Source organism: Anopheles coustani, chromosome X (assembly GCF_943734705.1).
Source record: "Anopheles coustani chromosome X, idAnoCousDA_361_x.2, whole genome shotgun sequence".
Taxonomy (NCBI): domain Eukaryota; kingdom Metazoa; phylum Arthropoda; class Insecta; order Diptera; family Culicidae; genus Anopheles; species Anopheles coustani.
In genome coordinates, this window is record NC_071290.1 from 8,102,935 (window position 1) to 8,122,394 (window position 19,460).

At 42.3% G+C, this 19,460-nt stretch overlaps 1 protein-coding gene across 1 annotated transcript in view; it reads right to left on the minus strand.

Annotated features, from left to right (window-relative positions):
* Positions 1-4,349: 4,349 nt before the first annotated feature.
* LOC131269534 (all trans-polyprenyl-diphosphate synthase PDSS1) overlaps positions 4,350-19,460 on the minus strand; it is a 44,309-nt gene continuing 29,198 nt past the window's right edge. Inside the window, exons 6-8 of the mRNA XM_058271948.1 lie at positions 5,399-5,530; positions 5,139-5,333; positions 4,350-5,045 (exon numbers count right to left, since the gene is read on the minus strand). Of these exons, the coding sequence (XP_058127931.1) occupies positions 4,824-5,045; positions 5,139-5,333; positions 5,399-5,530 (549 nt within the window). The 3' untranslated portion in view covers positions 4,350-4,823. The remainder of the gene's footprint in view (positions 5,046-5,138; positions 5,334-5,398; positions 5,531-19,460) is intronic.

Consider the following 19,460-nt stretch of genomic DNA (forward strand, 5'->3'; position numbering starts at 1 on the left):
AATTGCATGCTTTCGCGATGCCATTTGTTTGCAAGCTTTACATATCAGGATTGGGATGAACGGAGGGAGAAAACGCGAGCTGTCAGTCATGGAAATGCCACTGTTTATTATCCCCCTCCTATTTCGAGCTAGCTAGGCCATCTCTGTCCCTTCTCCGATCGGTGAGCCTTTCCACAATAGTTAATAAAGGTTTATTTTTTGTTGTAGAGTTTTTTACAATATCGTATGACAATTTAATGAGTATTAATTAAAGTGTGGGAAACGATTTGTATTTAATGTTTCTATTTCCTATTTCTTAGCTGAGGTAGCATTGATAAGGTTTAACCCACCACATGATCGTGAGCTAAAATAACTGGTTTCAGATTTTGTTCAGTCTCTATGGTAAGCTCTCTTCTTCTTTCATGTAATGACCGCCCCCGCGATGTTTACCCATTATGAAATGATTAAAAAAACGTATTCATTAATCTCTTAAGGATTTCGTCCTCCTGCTGTTGGCTTTGAGAGATATTACTGATCATTACACTTCAGCAAAAACACACGGCGTTTGTCGGAAGACTTGTGCAATCGAAAAAAAAGAGTGCAATATTGGTGATACAAGCTGTCACTTTCACGATGGAGACGCCTGGTACCTCTGGAGCTGGCCTGAAGGTTTGGTAAAGTAATCTTTTCATGGTGTGCTAGAATTAATAAAATTTAATACTTTAAAGTTTTACATCTTTAGATAATCAATCGATTGTAGGACAACATTAACATCGATAAAATATTAAAAAGAATAAGCGATAGGAATAATAAAAACTTCATGCGTGTAACACGTGTGCGGATGCAAGAAATATGCGCAAATGAGGAACAACTTAAATGTACATAAATAGATATAAAACTATTTTAACAAATTATTTATTGAACGATACATTTTATTAATTGAACAGTAATAAACTGTGATAGTTGTACTGATGAAAACCGTAGGAAGATCTATTCTTGGAGTTTGCTATTGGTAGAAAACCAGCAAGGGTCCATCGGGAGCTAAATAATAAAAAAGCCCAACGTTAACATCAACTAAAAAAACTTTAATTTGAACAAAAGTATAAATGAAATAAAGTGGGTAGTGTACAGCTTTCTAGACATGAACGCTAAACAACTTACTTTTTATCGGCACCGGGAATTCTACTAAACCTGTTTTTATGGAATAAACATAAATCGGTTAAAGAGATGTTTAGAACGAAAACTAACTGTCCAGTTCACCAGTTGCGCTTTCCAGTGCTAAGCAATTGCTTGTATTCTTTCATCTATTGGTCCACTTCCAAAAGACCGCATCGTCCAATATAATCCTGTGCGTTCGTTCATGACTGTAAACTTTGACTTTATTGATCCATTGTATCGCATACTCATGTTAGTGGTACATGTGTATATTTGTTGTATGTATTGTAGATATGCTCATTAAACGGAAAAGATGCTCATTGACAGGATAGAAGAGGTTCTTTTTTTCGCTTTCTTTTGCCACCGGACCACCACTTCACTTTCCCAGGCGAAAGGAGGTTTGCGTCTGTGTGTTTTAGTTTACGTAAATATACATGGTGACGATCCGATGACGGTCAATGTTCTAATTTCTTCTTTCTGTCGGCTTCAAACCGTCTCGTTACCGTTTGCAAACTGCTCATCATCTCTTCATACGCTCCCTAATGCCTTCCACTAAAGATTACGATATTCCACCAAATTTTTTTGCGACTCCATATAAGGCAATTAATGAATTGTATGTGTGTATGCCTGCGTGTCTATGTCTTCGAGTGTGTGCTTTGCCCTGTTGCTGCGATCTACTTCAAACATTATTAGTTGCTATTAGAAATTTCTCACCCATCCCTATAGAGCAAAACAGAACGGGAATCGCTATACATCAGATAGAATTTGCATCTTAAAAAAAATCACCCCGGTTTTTGAACACGAAGAAAACAACAACTAAATTTTTATCCTTATCGTGTTATCCTCTGCAGGGCTAGCTTTTTCATTATTTCTACAGGTGTGAATGTTTCGCGCAACAAGTGTGTGTGTGTGTGTCTGGAAAAAGGGTAAGATTTTTCTCTCTCTATCTCTTCCTTCATTTTCTCTAAATCTCTTTGTAACAACAGGGAAAAAGAAGGACTGAAAATATTGGGACATTGGGTTGTTAGAAGGGTTAACCGAAGATGAGTAGCTTTAACATTAAATACTATGTACAACAGTTTTTTTTTTCATTAGTTTGTTTGTTTGTTTGTTTGTTTTCGAGTTTAGCAGAAATCTCTCTCTCTCTCTCTCACTCTTCTTCCGCCCACCCAGCGTTACACACGTTGGCCTTGCTCCGGGGGATTGTATAGGATTGGGTTGACCGATTCCATCGTACAACATTTTGTGTGTTGCGGTGTTTATTTTCATGTGTGATTGTGTGTATTTCTGTGTTCTACCATCCTCTCTTTGGCCCAACGTTCGACCTCGTACGCAGACTAACTTTACAAAAAAAAAAAAAAAAAAAACGATACTACGATGGAAAAGAGAAGGAAAACGTTTGGGAGGAGGGGGAAGGTGGGGGGGGATGAGGGATAACTATAACGTAATTGAGCAAGCTTGTTCACCTTTGTCCTAATTCGTTAAAGGGGCAAAATTAAATAGAAACTAATCGCAATCATCCATCCACAAATTCGTCAGCAGCATCCGCTATCGTACAACCACATCCACATATCTTCGATTCCGCCTCCCTTTCCCCCTTGCCTCCGCGCGCCGGGGATCCACTGCCTGCCCGATTGTGTTTTGCCAGTTGTTTTTTTTTGTTGTTGTTGTTGTTTGTTTTTCATTTAACCTACTACCACCACCCAGTACAAAACGCTAAAACTAATACCTCGGATCGTTCCCTCCTTGTTTTCTTCCTTCTTGTGTGTCATTTTTTTCATCGTATCTTCCTATATGTATACGTCCGCATCGCATCCCACAAACCCGCTTTAAACTTAAAGGCTCTAGGTGTTGCATTCTCCTACATCCCCAGCCTTTCCGGACTGGTACTGGTCCTGGCTTCAATGGTTGTGTTGCATTGTGTGTGTGTGTGTGTGTTTTAGTTTATAAGTATGTATGTGTGCGTGTGTTGTCTGGTGTTATGATTTCCGTTTGGGAGGGGTTGTTCGATTTGTGCTAACATTTGACCGCACGTTCAATTGTCTACAAATCTCGCGTCTCGCGAGCCCGCGCAACGTAACGCTACGCGTTCCTGACCAACTACCAGCCCCTCCCCCTCCCAGGGAAGGAGCACAGGAACGGAGGGAGCGTCGTGAAAGGGAAGCAATCCCGGAAGAGTTTTGGCCGATGCATCGAACTAATTACATCCATCCATCGTGTGTGACACCCTCGTGTGTGGAGGGAGGGTGAAGTGCAGACGAAATCGAGCCCGGCCAGGGTTCGCCCAACCGAATCTTGCCGGCGACGTTAGCGTGCGAGTTGAGAAGTGGTATATGTGAATAAATAGAGCTGTAAAGAACGGTCAAAGCGTACTGTTTTTGGTAATGTAAAAATAGGTAGACTTAAAGGTACTTTTCGCTACAGACGGGGAAGGGTTCGGTGATAAACACCAGCGCAAAAGTACGCAGTCTGCGTGCCTGGCTTCACTAACGATTACGCTAGCGAACCTGCGACTCTATGGTGGTATGTTTCAAGCGGAGGAAATCATTGCACGGTCCTGCTGTATTCTTCAGCTGCTTGTCAAGTGCGGTCGGTTCAAATTCAAACTGAAACTGACCTCTGCACACTCGGTATCCCACGTGAAATGAAACAGAAACAAACGCCAGTAACTAGGATAAGTAAGAAAACAAAACTACTCTACGCAAAAACCCTTCCATTCGATATACACGGACATGCCTTTTCCAATCGCACACTTTCGCAATCGGTGTATTATTTCCTTAACCAAGTGCATCCGCTCCCCAAACACTCTCCCTACCCTAGACCCTTGTGGGGGGAGGGAGAGGGAGAGGGAGGGTGAGGGGTTCTAAAGAACCTCTAGCACAAATTAAAACAAAAAATCTAAATCAATTCTAAGCTAGAAAATAAACCGTTACTTTCTCACACATAAAAACTAAGTAGGAGATAGAAGAGGTGCTTGGTGGATTAAAAACAAAATCTGATGCAGGCGAATCGCAATCGCCCACTATCAGAGACAAGAGTAAGAGACAAAACCAAACAAAACAGAAAAAAAAACCCGCTAAGAAAAAGATAATAATAAGTCCGTTTTACCCTAACACCCGACTAATAACATGGAGAAAGCACTAGAAAACCTGTCACATACCACCTCTTCTTTAGTCGAGCATATGATATTCTGTCTGTATTTGTGTGAATGTGTGTGTGTGTGTGTGCGTAAGTGTACGTAGCCGTAAGAATAGTTGTTCGTGTAAGTCATTAATATTAACTAAATTATAACCTAACGTGTTAAAACGGAAAACGGGCTGGTGTACTTGCTGCACGCTGGCGTTGTTGGGGTTTTCTTCTACCCCCCCTCCCCCAGATTGTGAAACGCTGAAGAGTGCACACCTTGAGCGAAACACGTCACACCGTGGTTGGTCTTCCAGCTTTTCTGCTCCATTTTGTCATATTTTTCCTAAGCGGTATTGGGTTCTATTTGACGCCGTGTTTGTCTGCGTGAGTATGCATGTGTTTATATCCCATCATTCTCATTCGCATGTGAAAAACCCGTTTTCTTGCTTTGTCTACGAACATGTGCCTGGGTGTGTATGTGTGTGCTGTGCCGGTTGAGAAAGGTGGAGAAAACCGTGTCCATGGTTGGGTTGCATCTGCCTGATCTGCTTGAGCGCGGTTGATCACTTCATGCGGTTCAGGACGAAGTCGCCCACCACTATCAGGCCCTTCTGGTAGGGCGACTCGCTGATCTGGGACGCGAGCCGGAGCGCCTCGATGCAATGCTTGCGGGCCAGGAAGCGCGTCTGCTCGAGGCCTTGCGATTGGTGCACCAGCTCGTAGGCCCGTTCCACGTCTCCTGGCTCCCGGAAGCGGCGCAGAATCATTGGGTTCAGCTCGGGGAACTGTGTTGAGAGGAGGGAAACGAAAGAGATGGACATAGGGGGGACGAGATTAGTATCGCAAAACGGGCTCTGGGTTCTGCACCGATGGCTTACCTTCTCGCAGGCAAATAGAACGGGTGCCGTGGCGAGACCGAGCTTCAGGTCGGCGGCGGCCGGTTTGCCCATCGCCTCCGAGCTGGACACGAAGTCCAGCAGATCGTCCACGAACTGGAACGCGAGGCCCAGGTTGCGGCCGTACTGGAAGCTCAGCTCCGCCATCTGATCGTCGGCACCGGACAGTACGGCCACCTAAAAGCAAAAGGAATTGATGAGTGAACCCCGCACCGCACGTCCATTCTTGCCCGGATACTTACGGCCTTCAGGCTGTTGGCTATTAACGACGCCGTCTTCCGGTACGTCTTGGTGAAGTAGTGTGCGAAGCGCTCGTTCTCCGTCTCCTTCGAGCCGAGCTGCATGAACTCGCCCTGGACCAGATCAGTTAGAACCTGCCGGCGACAAGAAACCATCAGTGACCAACATCAGTACGCATCTTCAAACGGGCAGAACAAGCCCGACTCCGCACTCCACAGCTCGCGGGACGGATATCATAAATTAGCACCACCACACGGCTAGCTTCCCGAATCGGAGGTTCTCGGCATGTGCTAATTTCTGAGCCCCGGAGTGTATTTTTTTGGAATTACCGCGCATCTTTTGCGTATCGTTTCTGGAGGAAAACCCAACCCCATGACCACCGAAACAATCTCGGGGTCGCTACGTACGCCCGACGCTCAAAGTTATGTTAAAACCAGCGGTTCCCAAAGAGCAATGACCATCAATTCAGGCCTGGATGCGCTATCACTTTACTTTGAACTCAACGCACCAAAATCATGCGTAACTATGAGCAGTGAAACTTCGTTCGAGAGAACTCATAACAAAATCGATCAACGCTAATTGTAAACCATTTAAATCTTAGCATTTCATTGAAAATAAAAATGGCTTAATACGTATGTTATCACAACTATTGCCACTACAGTATTGTGGCACCATTTTCGAGACATAAAACGTGAATATTTCTGTCCAATTCTCCAGTTGTGCCTTCAAGGATAAACTTATGTTTTTTCTCAATATCAAAATCTGAATCGATTAATAATCGGAGCGAGTTTAGACTTATTAACTATATTTCAGAACATTTAAAAAACCACATTTTGAAGCAAATTGATAACTTTCTGTTCTGCCAAATTGAGTTTATTTTGGGGTGAAAAACAATTTGTGACTTGAGGAAGACTCTTTATCTATAGAAAGTATAAGTAAAAAAGAAATCACTTCGCCAGTTGTTTAAACATATGAACAGACAATAACAACAACTATCAGACTATGAGACGTACACAAGATTGAAGAATGTAAGCGATTTTCGATTTCGCGAACGTTTTGTTTGAATGTTTGAACCTATTTGGACAGTCAGTCAACTCTCCAGCATATACCTGTTTCTACATACAATTTTTAAATTTTCATAAATTTTTATGATTTGCAAAAAAAATGATTGAGAACCGCTGTTCTAAATAAAGCATCGATAAACCGTGACGAAAAACGCCTGAGTTTTGGAGACGCTGCTGCAAGGAAGTAACACAGATATTGTAAAGGCATGTTCTTCCATTAGTATCTTTCTGGTTTTTGTATATCACCTACCAATTTGACACTTCCTTCGGGGTGGATGTTTCGCCCCACCTTGGGATGCTTTGTTTTCCTTTCGTCACCTCCCTAAAAGCTATGCTCCCTAATAGGCCAAAACTTTAACTGGCGTGGCTAGTGTTAACTAATTTCATGTAAATTTTCATTACTTAACTAAACATACACAAAATAGAAAACGAGAAGTAATGGAAGACGTTCTGTTGCCATTAAAAAAAAAATAATAAAACTACCAACGAGAGGATCATTGTCGCGTGGTTGCACGAAGCAAACACGGCTAAACTCCAAATGGCTTCACCCAAATGAGACATCCAAGAGTCGCACATACACACACACACACACGCACTCAGTCGGTCTCCGTTTATTTAAAGCGAAATCATTGTTTATCTAGAACTGGTTTGGGGGTTTTCCTTACCCTTTCCCATTTTGTTTATTGCCTTAGAAGTGTCTTGGAGTGCTAATGGATCGGGAAAGGAAGACATCCGGATCCAAGAAGGTCCGGTGATGCAAACGATAGCCCCGAAATCTCATTCCCCTGTTCTGTGTTACTATTGTTTTTTGTTGCTGTGCGCTATGCACACACATTAGAAACCTAGTTGTGCATTGCAGCGTTTCGACGCGTCCGCCTTGCCAACTTCATTAGGTGGCGATTGATGGGCAGAGTTTGTGCAAACCCTCTACCTAACCCCATCATCTCTTCCGAGCCGAATCGGCTCCACTTTCACGGCCACGGTTTGCAGAATGGTTTTAATTTTGGCACGCTTCGTTGTTGATCGATTGTTTTGAGGGAAGGTCGAGGTGGATTCTATCGCGGGTTTTACGAAAAGCGGGACGAGCGAACGAGAAGAAACGAGCGAGAAAAAAAAACACCACACAGCCCAAGCGAGTCCGCCCCAAAGTCACATGATTTAAACGTTCTCGAACCCAACCGCCAACCGTGAGCTTTCTAAAAACTGTTGGAAGCAAAACCAAAACATAGAAAAGAAGGAAAAAAGAAAAGAAAACAAAAATCTGCGTTTAGCAGAAGCTGTGTGTTAAGTGGAAGCTGCAACCTTATGTGGAGGGCACCCTAATATGCCAACGGGGGATTGGGAGTGGGATGGGGTGGACACATCGATGAACAAGATGCTCGTAGTCATGAGGTACTAAACGAATTGTTACACCACACGCGGGCACGAGCACACACAAACACACAACAGTGAACCTTGTAGTAACACTCAACATACCGACGCGTCAATTTGACGCGATTTCTGACGTTACCTTCCCGAATCAGGTTTAAACAATAAAAAAAAACAATAAATAAAGACGTCTGAAAAATCTAACCGTCTTACATTGATTGTTTACTCCGTAGAAAACATTAACACGTTCCGTACCGAATATGGGTGACAGCAGTTTTAGTTCTAAAAAGTTTTTGATTCATAAATAAATGAAAATGCAACATAACATTTATTGTAATATTTTATATAATTTTTTTTGGGAAGCTAAGTGTTTGCTTGGTCTTCGAAAACAATCAGTTTAAGAAATATTGTAAACAAATTGTAATTAAAAAAATTGTACTAAAAATTGTGCTAAAACGCTTGGTACACAACGTGTTAATACCAGATTTGAAAAAAGTACAAGATACTAGTACTGATGCAAATAAAATTATTCTACTTAGACTAAAAGTTATCAGATACTCAGAATAAATAAGGAATGAGAGTTAGCTGACATTTCGAGCTAATAGATCCACCCAAGGCGCATGGTGTTGTGCTAGTGTTCGGCTCATCTCGTGACCTATCAGCAATCGAGCTTTAGAAACCCGGGCTCCGGGCCAACCATTCCCAGCCCGATCTGGGCGTGCATGGGGTTTCGACTCTCACGATTCGCACGCTCGCCGGATCGGATGTAGCGCAAACCTAATTCCCATACGCCGGTTGCCTCCATATCGACGGCGCCGGAGCGTAGCTGGCAAGGTCTTGGTCGGTTCGCTGAAGAGCGGCGCGCAGTGTGTTCAACACTATTGACGCTGCCCATTAGCGAACGCGATCTGCAAGAGCAGCCTCCGTTCCGTTACGAAATGTTCTCTAATCGCCAATAAGGGACAACCTTACCGCACAAGAGGAAGAGGAGATCGCAGGCACTTACAGGGATTTTCAGATGATACCATAACAGTAGCAGTATTTATTCTAACTGCAGCACATGATATTCCAACAGCATCAGTTGATTTTATAACGCGATCATGTTTATTATAGCTCTGTCAGTTGAAATCAGAATCATTATGCAATTGATATTATAAAGTTGGTATGGCAGGTGACCGATGTACGTAACTAGCAAGTATAAAAGTAGTATCAACCCACCTGATATGTTGAACTACCTGGGAGTCTCATTCGTGCGATATACGTTTATACTCGCTAGTTACGTACATCGCTCGACCTGCTATATCAACTTTATAATATCAACTGCTACGGTTATCATTTCTACTGATAACGCTATGATAAACATGATCGCGTTATAAAATCAGCTTGTACTGTTGGAATATAATGTGCTGCAGTTAGAATAAATACTGCTAGTGTTATGATATCATCTGAAAACCCCTGTAGATTGAGCAATCTATACAAGCACAATGCAAGAACGTTAGTGGTGGTCCTATATTCCGTTCTACATTAGATCTTTCGACAAATTCTGTCCAGAGTAGAGGAGCAGAAAAAGTGCTGCTTAAGATATAGCTTAGATCTTAGCCTCAAATCTAACCTTACTCGTTTAGAAGTGACTCACATGAAAGGTAAATTAAAAAGACAATCGAAAAGTACTCGAAACGAAGCTGCCCGTCATGCACCCACACCTCGTATTGCTTGTTTGCTACTTGTGCATAGGTTTAATCAGCCTGCAGTGTGAAGTGTTATTGAGCACACCGCCTGTTTTATTGAATACTTTGGGCATAGATTTGTTTTTTTTTTCTTCTATCGAATAACTTGCAAATATTTGAGAAATCTGTTTCCAAAGCGCTTTTTTTCTGTTTCTCAAAAGCGAAAATAAAACCGACAGTGTAAAAATACTCAACACAAAATTGTGTTTGTTATTTATAGATGCTTTGTCATGCTGAAGGGCAAGTGTTATTGAGCAAATGTCAATTTTTTTTTTTCTTGCCGAAAGGTTCGTTAACATTTTTCAGAGCTATTTTGTTCTTTTTAACCTGTCTTTTTCAATTTTCAATAAATCGAAAAACTGGAAAAGCCTAGATTTCTCCACATCTAATTTTCTCGTAGTGCAATCCGGTTAGTGGGCTTGAAAAGAAAATTTATTTAAGCAGCTTCACATTTCATCAATATTCGTTTTCTCTCGCTCGAGAAGGCCGTTTAGATGTTTTTTGTTCGCACTTTGGAATTTTCCCATGTTTGTGGAAGATGCAATCTCGCACAATCGCCTTGCAATCACCGTCAAAACCGCATCTTAGTGATTCACTGGCGCAAAACCGAACGGTGCATCGCGATGGAAAATCACCTCCACCTCTCGCAACACGATACACATTGTTGTTTTTTTTTATGCGTCCGGTTTTTCATCGCCGCCATCGGCCATCCCTTCCTCCAGCCGGCCCAACATGGACTCCCAACGTCGCCAAACTGTTCTGCATCGACTGCAACCCGCACCAAGGTCGCTGACGTTTAGCGGACCGGTCACTTTTACCTGGCACCGTTATTTACATCACCGAGCGGAAGAGCGAGAGCGGTGGACGGCGGAGCGGAAGGAGGGCCGGTATATGTGGGTCAACCGTTTTTCCCTTCGATCCGAATGCCGGTGCGGGAAACTTGAAAAACCCTCTGTGTGAATGCGGATAATTCAGGGTCGCCCACCGATCAGGCCGATCATTAGAGCCGTAAACTGTGCGTGAAGTGGCCCCAAGCAGCAGCAGCAGCAGCAGCAGCATCAAAAGCAGCGGAAGAACGGCACACACGTACACGAGCGCACACTCGAGCACATAATCGAGCTAATTTACCGCCGTCCGGGTCGGGAGGAAGAAAGCAACGACTCCGATTAAGACTCCAAATACCCCCCCCCGCGCGCGCGTTTGCCGTCACGGATGTCGATTCTTCAGGAAGCTCGGCCTCAGCGGGCTTCGAGTGCATTGTAAATATCAGCTGAGTGAAACGACAAAAAGATTAAAAAAAAAAGCAATCGAAAACCGTCGAACTATGTCATTCGTACCCGACGGATAAGATACGAATCACATTGCATGTAGGAATATGAAATTCGGACGAAAAACTGCACCAAACGGGATCGACAAGAGAGTCAAAGACAAAAACCAAAATAAAAAAGTATTAATTTCTTCCATAAAGCAAAGAAGTACAAGTGTAATATTAACTTGTAAATGGCGGAACAAATTGCCTTTTCACTGCCTGTGTTCTCACAAGAAGCACAAATGATTCTCCGATCCGTTCAAGTATCGTTTGGAATGCAAGTTAGTGTAATACTTAATGAATCGTTTGACGAGATTCATTCATATGCATCTTTCACCTAAGATTCATTCAGATGGATTCATGAATCATTGTGGATTCAAACCTTCAAATCTTAATTAATCTTTCGAAACCTTAATGAATCTTCATGAATCTTGCATGGATCTGTCACGAATCCCCAACATTCTATCATTGGCGTGGATTATGCGACCAAAACAAAAACTAGGGGGGTCCTCTACCCGATTTTGGGCCATCGCTTTTCGTCAGATTATGCATCTTTGGGACTCATGAATCTCTAAAACCCAAAGAATCATTCAGTTTCATGATTCTGAATCTGAATTACACAACTCTTGTGCAAGTGCAATGCTGACGTTGTGTATTACTTTTGATGTTGAATTTGACAGTCCACTAAGAAACATAAAACATTAAAATCAGAGCATCAATTCCTTCGTAATGAACCCTTGTTTGTTGGGGCTCAAACTTCAAAGTTAGCCATAAATTAGACAATGATTAATGTATGTTTCTATTATAACAAATGATGTTTTATGGACTGATTTAGAAAATCAATTCATTATTGGATTCTTTCAATAAGCTTTCCAGCTTTAACAATCCTTTATAAAAAATAGACGGATACGATTTCATCTCATCTATAAAATTCAATATAAAAATATTTGCACGAATATAAAAATTGACGCCCAGCTAAGAATTCTCATTTGTTTTTCTGTTATTGTTTCACTTCTTCTCTCCATCGAATGTTAGTATAGTGCCAGGAAATTTAAAAATCTATATATTATACTATTTTATGCGAACCAAACTTATTTTCTTTAGTTCACACATGTTTGAAACATATTTTAGGTGATGTGGATTTTGCTTCCCGGTGTATAATGCCCCACTTTCTCCTACCTTACAGTACATACAAAAAAACAGACTGACCGAAACCAACCAAATATTTGCCCCGAAGCGATTATGCTCGCTAATTATCATGCTGTTATTGGTATCGGTCTTTGGACTGAACGGATTTATGACTCCTCGTCGAAAGCTTGCGATTTTGAAGACGCCTTCCTCGTCAAGTCATAAATAAAATGCAATAAAAACTAAATAACATCATAACCCGTTAGTCGCGCTCTTCCGTACGATTCGTCAGACTGAGGGTTGATGCACCCTTTTCGATGTGCGCATCATCATCATCATCATACAGGGTCGTCATCCTCCGGGAAGCATTCGATCGTTCGGAGTTCTTTTCCTTCTGCTTCTAGAGGATTCGGATTCGGGAGGGCGGAGAATGGACGATGGATGCTGGGGAGCGTTCAGTCACGCGAGCGGCGCACGAGAACACAAATTACAACTCCGTACCGCGGTGTTGCCTACCCTCTACCCTTGGCATCGTTCCCTTCAGTAGGTCTAACGAAACGGAAAGTTCCAGAGTGAGCGAGACAGAGAGAGAGAGACAAGGAGAAGAAGAAAAAAAGCCCCGATTGGTGTACCACAAGTGCCGTTAAAGTAAGGAACCTCAGCAATTTCATTCACTTTTGCGCTCGATTCGTACCGCCGTACGTTCATGCGGCAGGTTTTTATCTTTTATTTTATTCTGCTACCTTCTTCGATTTGCTTTCTTGTGTTTGGGCTTCGAACAGGGCAAAGGCGGTGGGGCATTGCATGCAGGACGGGGGAAGAGCGGCTGCTCGAAAATGGGTCATGCACGTCATGCTGGAATGTCTTCTGCTGTCGAGCAAGCGTCCCGCACAGTGGAACAAGAGGAGATGATTTAGTGGAGCAATAAAAGCCCAAGTGTTTTTTGCTCGACAACAACTATTTCAACGCAAGGACCTTCCGCAGAAGCCTAATTTGTCTTCAGCTCGGTTCAGCACAAAACAAAACAAAGGTTAAGCCTTCGGTGGCGTGCACCCGGCACAACGCAAGGCAAATGGAAGTAAGCCTTCCCAGGGCGCATTAGTCACGCACCCAAATGTAATCTCGAGTAATTGACAGTCATCCATGTTCTGTGGCACCGCACAGTGGGCAAGCAAGCGGGTTGGTGTATATATTGAGATATAAACCATTTCGATCCCAGGTTCATTCACTGTGTTTGACTGTGTTTCGAAAAAACTAAAACTTCTTCTTACATGTAATACCGTTTATGCGAGCAATGAGTTTTGAAATAAATGTAACAAACTTTATTCATACAAGATATCGTTTTAGAAATATGGAGCCCCGTGTATACCAAACCACTGCAAGCATACACTTAGATAAATGCTTTAGAAAATGTAGGAGCTTGAAGTGAGCACCAGGAAAGTGACTCATTAAGTAGTATACTAATGTCATTAAAACAAATATTCATTTATACTCATCAAGTTGAATATGTTTATTCAAGTTTATTTTGGTGTGTCATCTGACACCCCCCACATCCAACTAGATGTAAACAAACATCAAAAGGAATGTAATAAACTTCGCAGAGCGTTTTGCTGTACGTATGTATATTCTACGAGGGTTGCCTTTTAAGTTTCGGGATTTGGAAAAACTGGTGATGCAATCTGTTAATTAACAATTTTATCGTAAAGTATGACGCTTTTGAGGTTATCCGTTCTCAGAACGTTTTAACATACGAACGCTATTTGTGTTGTTAAAAAAATGTTTAAAGTTTCAATCGACACGAGTCTTTTTTGAGAGATCTTCGCTTCTTCAGGCGTTGAAAAACGTTGACCTCTCAGTTTATTTTTTACGTACGGGAATTAAAAGAAGTCATTTGGTGCTAGATCCAGGACTATATGGCGGATGACTCATCAAATGTTTTGAGTACTCAAAAATGCAGTTGTTTGGCCTGATGGGTCGACGGCCGTTGAATTTCCTGATTTGTTGGAAGACAACTGGCAAAAAAATTGTTCTGTATCACTCAGAATAGACTGTTCTGCGTTGTTCTAGAGGTTTGGTTGCGATATATCCAGTTTTTCCGAAAAAACATGCGACCATTTGCTTGGAAGTGCTTTGTGCGTGAACAACTTTGGTTGGATTCGGCTTATCTTGAAACACCCATACAGTCGATTGCAGTTTAGTTTCGGGCTCATTCGCGTAAATCCACGACTCATCACCTGCCACGATATTAAAGACGAGTTTTGAAACACCGCAATCGTATTTTTCGAGCATTTCATCCGACCAATCGACACGAGTCTTTTTTTTTGAGAGATTGACAAATTGTGTGGAATCCAACACGAGCAAATTTTTTTGACAGTTAAATGTTCATGCAATATTAAGTATATGCTGGTCCCAATAATACCTACGGTTGTCTCTATCTCACGATAAGTCACATGACGATCTTGCAATATCCATTCACGCACAGCATCAATGGTTTTCAGAACAACAACTGATTTTGGACGACCTTCACGAAATTCATCTTGGAGTGAACTCCAACCACGATTTAATTCGCTAAACCATCTATAAATACTGATCATTGATGAAGCTTCATCGGAAAAAGTTGAATTAAGTTCATTCATGCACTACTGCTGTGTCAATTCACGTCGCAAGTTGTAAAAAATAATCGCACGAAAATGATCACGATCCAATTTCATAATTTGATAGAGTTGAAATTTTTAACATTTTTTTTAACAACACAAATAGCGCTCGTATGTCGAAAACGTTCTGACTGCGTTTAACCTCAAAAACGTCAAACTTTATGATAAAATTGTTAGTTGGTAAATTGCATCGCCAGTTTTTTTCAAATCCCGAAACTTAAAAGGCAACCTACGTAATATAAAAAAATAGAGAAGGCATAAACAGGGCGGCCAGATGCGGAGAAACTGGTGCCAACACTCCGGTCGTAAAGCGTTGTGGCATAATGAATTTTGCGGACGTCAAAGTGTTAATATTGTTAAAGGTAGGAAATTAAAACAAAAAAAATGCTTTTTTCTTTGTGTCGTTACTTTTGAAAATATATACCTTGACATATATAGTGACGAGGACTCAGATCCTGCGAACCTTAGAATATTGGAACGATAGTTTCCAGATTCCATTTATATGAAAAAAAAACGGGTTTCTCAACTGTGGAACTACACGAAAAGAATATCCATCGATGGGTCCCACTGTGCGCAGCGCCTCGGTTCGTGTCATTCGGTCATCGATACCAGATGGAAGAGATGCTGTGCGCGTTGCCCTGTGCGATCATGTGTGCATGTAAGTGTGTGTGTGTGTGTGTGTGTGTATTGAGTAGTAATAATACCTGACATTACGTGCGCGTGAAGGTCTACCAAAGCGGTCAGTGCCGATCAAATCGAATGATGGCGTGCCGAACAGTTTATGTACTGATAAAAACTAAAAAAAAAAAAACAACACACATACACCACACATCTATTTGATTGTTTTCTCAGCGAGATGAGGAGAAAAAACTACACTTGAATAAATAAACGGACAAGCGCGGCCAGCTGGGCTTGATGGCCATTCCAATTTTTCGCTTAATGTCATGGGTACTGAAGAAAACCGTGGCGGGGCCTAATGTATGCCGTTCTAGTGCATCATCCGAACGTTCACCCCTTCCTCTTTACTACTGTGTGTGTGTGTGTGTGTGTGAGTGTTTATGTTGTTGTGATGTGTTTTACAGGTCACCGGCAGCAGCAAGCCCTGAGGACGCTGCGGCTAATAGCCCATCTTTTTTTTCTGTTTTATAGATTTTACACGCTCACCCCGCCAACAATCATTAGCTGTCAAGTGGCGACATTTATTACCCGCCATCTGGACCACCACCATCTCCTCCCCACCCGTTCCCCCCGGGATCCATCATTGGAAACTCATCAGCGGCACGGAAGCGAGTACGATTTGATTGGACTTAAAGCTCCCATCAGAGAGGTGCCCTTTTTTTTTGTGCGCGAAGGTTAGCCCCGAACGTCTTCCCAAAAACCCTCCCGTGCCGCTCGGTGATTCCCTGGTTTTGACTTTTATTTTCCCAGTCACACGCAAACGCCCACACACCCCCCGCGCTGAGGGTTACCCATAACCAAGTGGTGACAATAGTTGTGATTTGTTTGCTGCACGAAATGGCATCAACCGTTGGGGGAAAATGGAAGCCGCCACAGCACCGCTTTTCACTGGTAAGGCGATGTAAAGTACTGTTTTTTCTTTACCTTACACTCCCCCACACACCCCGCAAAAGCTTGGTCTTCCGTGATCTGCAGATTGTGGTCGGTATGACATCAGGCCCGTCAGAGGGAAACACGACAAATCACAACAAACGTACGAAAAGACGAGTTCACGCGGTCGTGTCACGCGCATGGCGAACAATGCGTGAGAGTGTCAGAATGGCTCCTCCCCCCCCTCCGCAACCCATTCCAATTCGCACCTAATTATGTCACACCCGGAAAGAGTTAATCCTAGGGCCAAGGAAGGGGACGGCGCTTTGTGACACAATCGGTACACCGGAGGCGGGGAAAGATGGGGAGGGGAGGGGGGGGGGGGGGATCCGGTCCCATCAGATGAGGGACCCCCGTAGCGGGTCCCCGACAAATGGGTTTCCGGCTTCGCATTCATTGCCACCTCAAACAACACAGCAACAAAAAAAAAGAAAAGCAAAAGACGTCCAGACAAAAAGGTGATTTTTGCTAAATATATGCAAAGATGTGACTTATGCATTTTTTTTTCCACAAAAAAAAACACATACACACACACAGATACACAACAAGAGGAAGATATATCTCGTGCCGCAACGATGCTATTCAGGTCGACAAGATGGGGTGTGCGCTTTTTTCGGGGTGATTGTAATTCCCACGTGTTTCCTGAGGGGGGGGGGGGGGGGGGCAGGAAGGAATATAAGGGATAAGCAGAGGAAGGGGCAAAGGGAACGAAGAGCGGCCAGTTTGGGAAACGGACACAGAGCCGCGGGCTGGATTGCGGATACCATTAAGTGTGCGTCATCGAACAAACGGCGGGGTTCGTCGCTTGACGCAACGTTGACAGCTTTCGTCCAAAGTCACCGGGGGGGGGGGGGGGGGGGGGGGGAGGGAAACGGCAAATATACGCAGACTGCCGTTCGTCGGGGGTTGCAATCAAAAGAGAAATGCAATGAGTCTTTGCACTATTTTTCACAAATTATATCTCTGCATGTCGGTGATTAAAAAATATGTTCAATAAACTAGTAATTTTCAATTTCCCTGTCTATAAAACTACCGATTTTTATAGAATTCACCAAATTACTGGGATTTAAAAGCAAAAAACACTATTTGATTTGATTTGATACTAATTTCAATACATTAAACATTTTTGCATCCATTAAATTTTGAATTTAAAAAAATCTGCCTCAATTTCATGGAGCTTTTTCATCCCTTTTACAGGTTTGTTGTGGATTTATTTTATTTGTTATCCACTTGCTTCGTACCGCAGAAGTAACAATTGATTTCTGATACAAACGCTATGCTCATAAAAAATAGCACAAAAACATAAGCATCAACTGATAAATAATGTAGAAAACGGTAAAGTATAATACAGCAATTCTTAACACCAGCCATACTTTTCAAAGACATAATCTTTAAATACACGACACGTGGGAAAAAAACATAAAAAAATATGTATTTGAATGAAATACAATAAATTTATGATGCTGTGTCTTTAGGCGAAGAAAGCAGATAACAAACAAAAAACATTTTGTCATGCAAGTGTAGCTAAAAGAAGTAGACAGTCTTTTCTTGTTATCTACTCTTCCTTATAACTGCCCCCCTCACCATCCTCCCTCAGCCCTTGCCATTACTTTTGCTGTTTTGTTTTTCATCGCTGCCTTTGCAAAACAGTTATATGAATCCGGCAGTAATCATCATCCATCCGATAATGATAAGCAAACCTATAGTGTATTTTCTTTTTCGTTTCGTACCATATTGGAACTGAACATAAAGTTTTTCACTACTTTGGTTGGCTTTGCTGTGTTGGATGTAGCTTGAACTGAACTTTTTCGACCTCTCCTAGTCAGTTTTTAATACTAATTAATCATTTGTGACTCAATAGCTATATTTTTCTTTGCATCGTTCTAATTACAAGAAGAAAAAAAAAAATGGATAACGGTAGGACGTCATCCGCAGCAATCTCGGACAGATTCGGACAGCTTCTCTGTTCACTTTCTCCGTCAGTAACTGGAACCTCGCGCCGGGATAGGTCGTTGTCCGAGCCGAGAACGGGAAACGAACACGTTCTCCTTGGTTCTCAAAGAATTCGCAATCCGAAACCGCTGCCATTTCCATAATCTGCTAGTTTACGTACGACGCGCCGTGATGCAATGATGCTTTTTTTTGCGAGCGACCCCCCGTCGATCGCAACCGATGGCGAAAGGCGACATATCGAAATTGGCAACAGAAGAACCGCCGCAACAAAATACCGAACAGCAATCGACAGCATCTTGATGGAGATCTCAGGCGAACAACGACCTCCTTTGCGCGACACCCGGGGCTAAACAGTTCAGTGCGTGTGCGAAACGGTTCCTTGCGTAGTTTTCTGGTGTTTGATAGTAAAAACCACCTTTTCCGCACTCACCGCCCTCCACCTCAATTTTACTGGATCGGGGATGGTTGATTTTTGTTGTTTTTTTTTACGAGTATTATTTGTGTCATCTTTAGTTAGACAAAACGCAAGCATCCAAACGGGAACAGGTTTTCGGTTTATCGGGTTGACCGGTTTCTGCACACAATCGAAACGGTGTGGCCGTGTGCCTTTGTGTGTGCGTTTTTTTTTCGCAATTTTCTGATCGAGTGGCGTGGACGCTTCGCCGAGCGAGCGAAGAATGTTATCATCTGTGACCCCAATTTCCGGCATATGAAAGAGAAATTGCTGCAAGCTCCTGCTTCGTTAGTAGCACAACCCCCCACCTTATACCACAAACATTCTTGCACATTTCTTGCTCAGGAAAAATTTCTTCAATCATTACTTCGCAAACATTAGTAGCCCTTTAAGTTGTTATTATATAAATTAAATTGAGTTGAAAATGAAAACAAAAATCTGCAAGTATAATATGATACCACGTAGTAAATACTCGAATTAAAACTAGTATGGTTTGCGTTCCGTTCCATCAAGAATCTATCGAACGATTCAGCAAACAACAGCCAAAGCAAAATGCACAAATTTTACGGAATGTCAGCACTTATTTCTATAACACTCAGCAGCACCCAACGTTCGTTTTTTATTGCATTTAGATTTGTTCGCTCAGTGACAAACAACTCGTTCCACTCGTTATGGGAGCGGTTTGACGGTATTGCCAAAAAAATTAAGCAAAAAATAAGAAACATTAGTCTCAAACAAAGAACAAGTGACATTTGGGGGCTTTAATGCCAAAAGTTATCACTTGAAACGCAAGCTGACA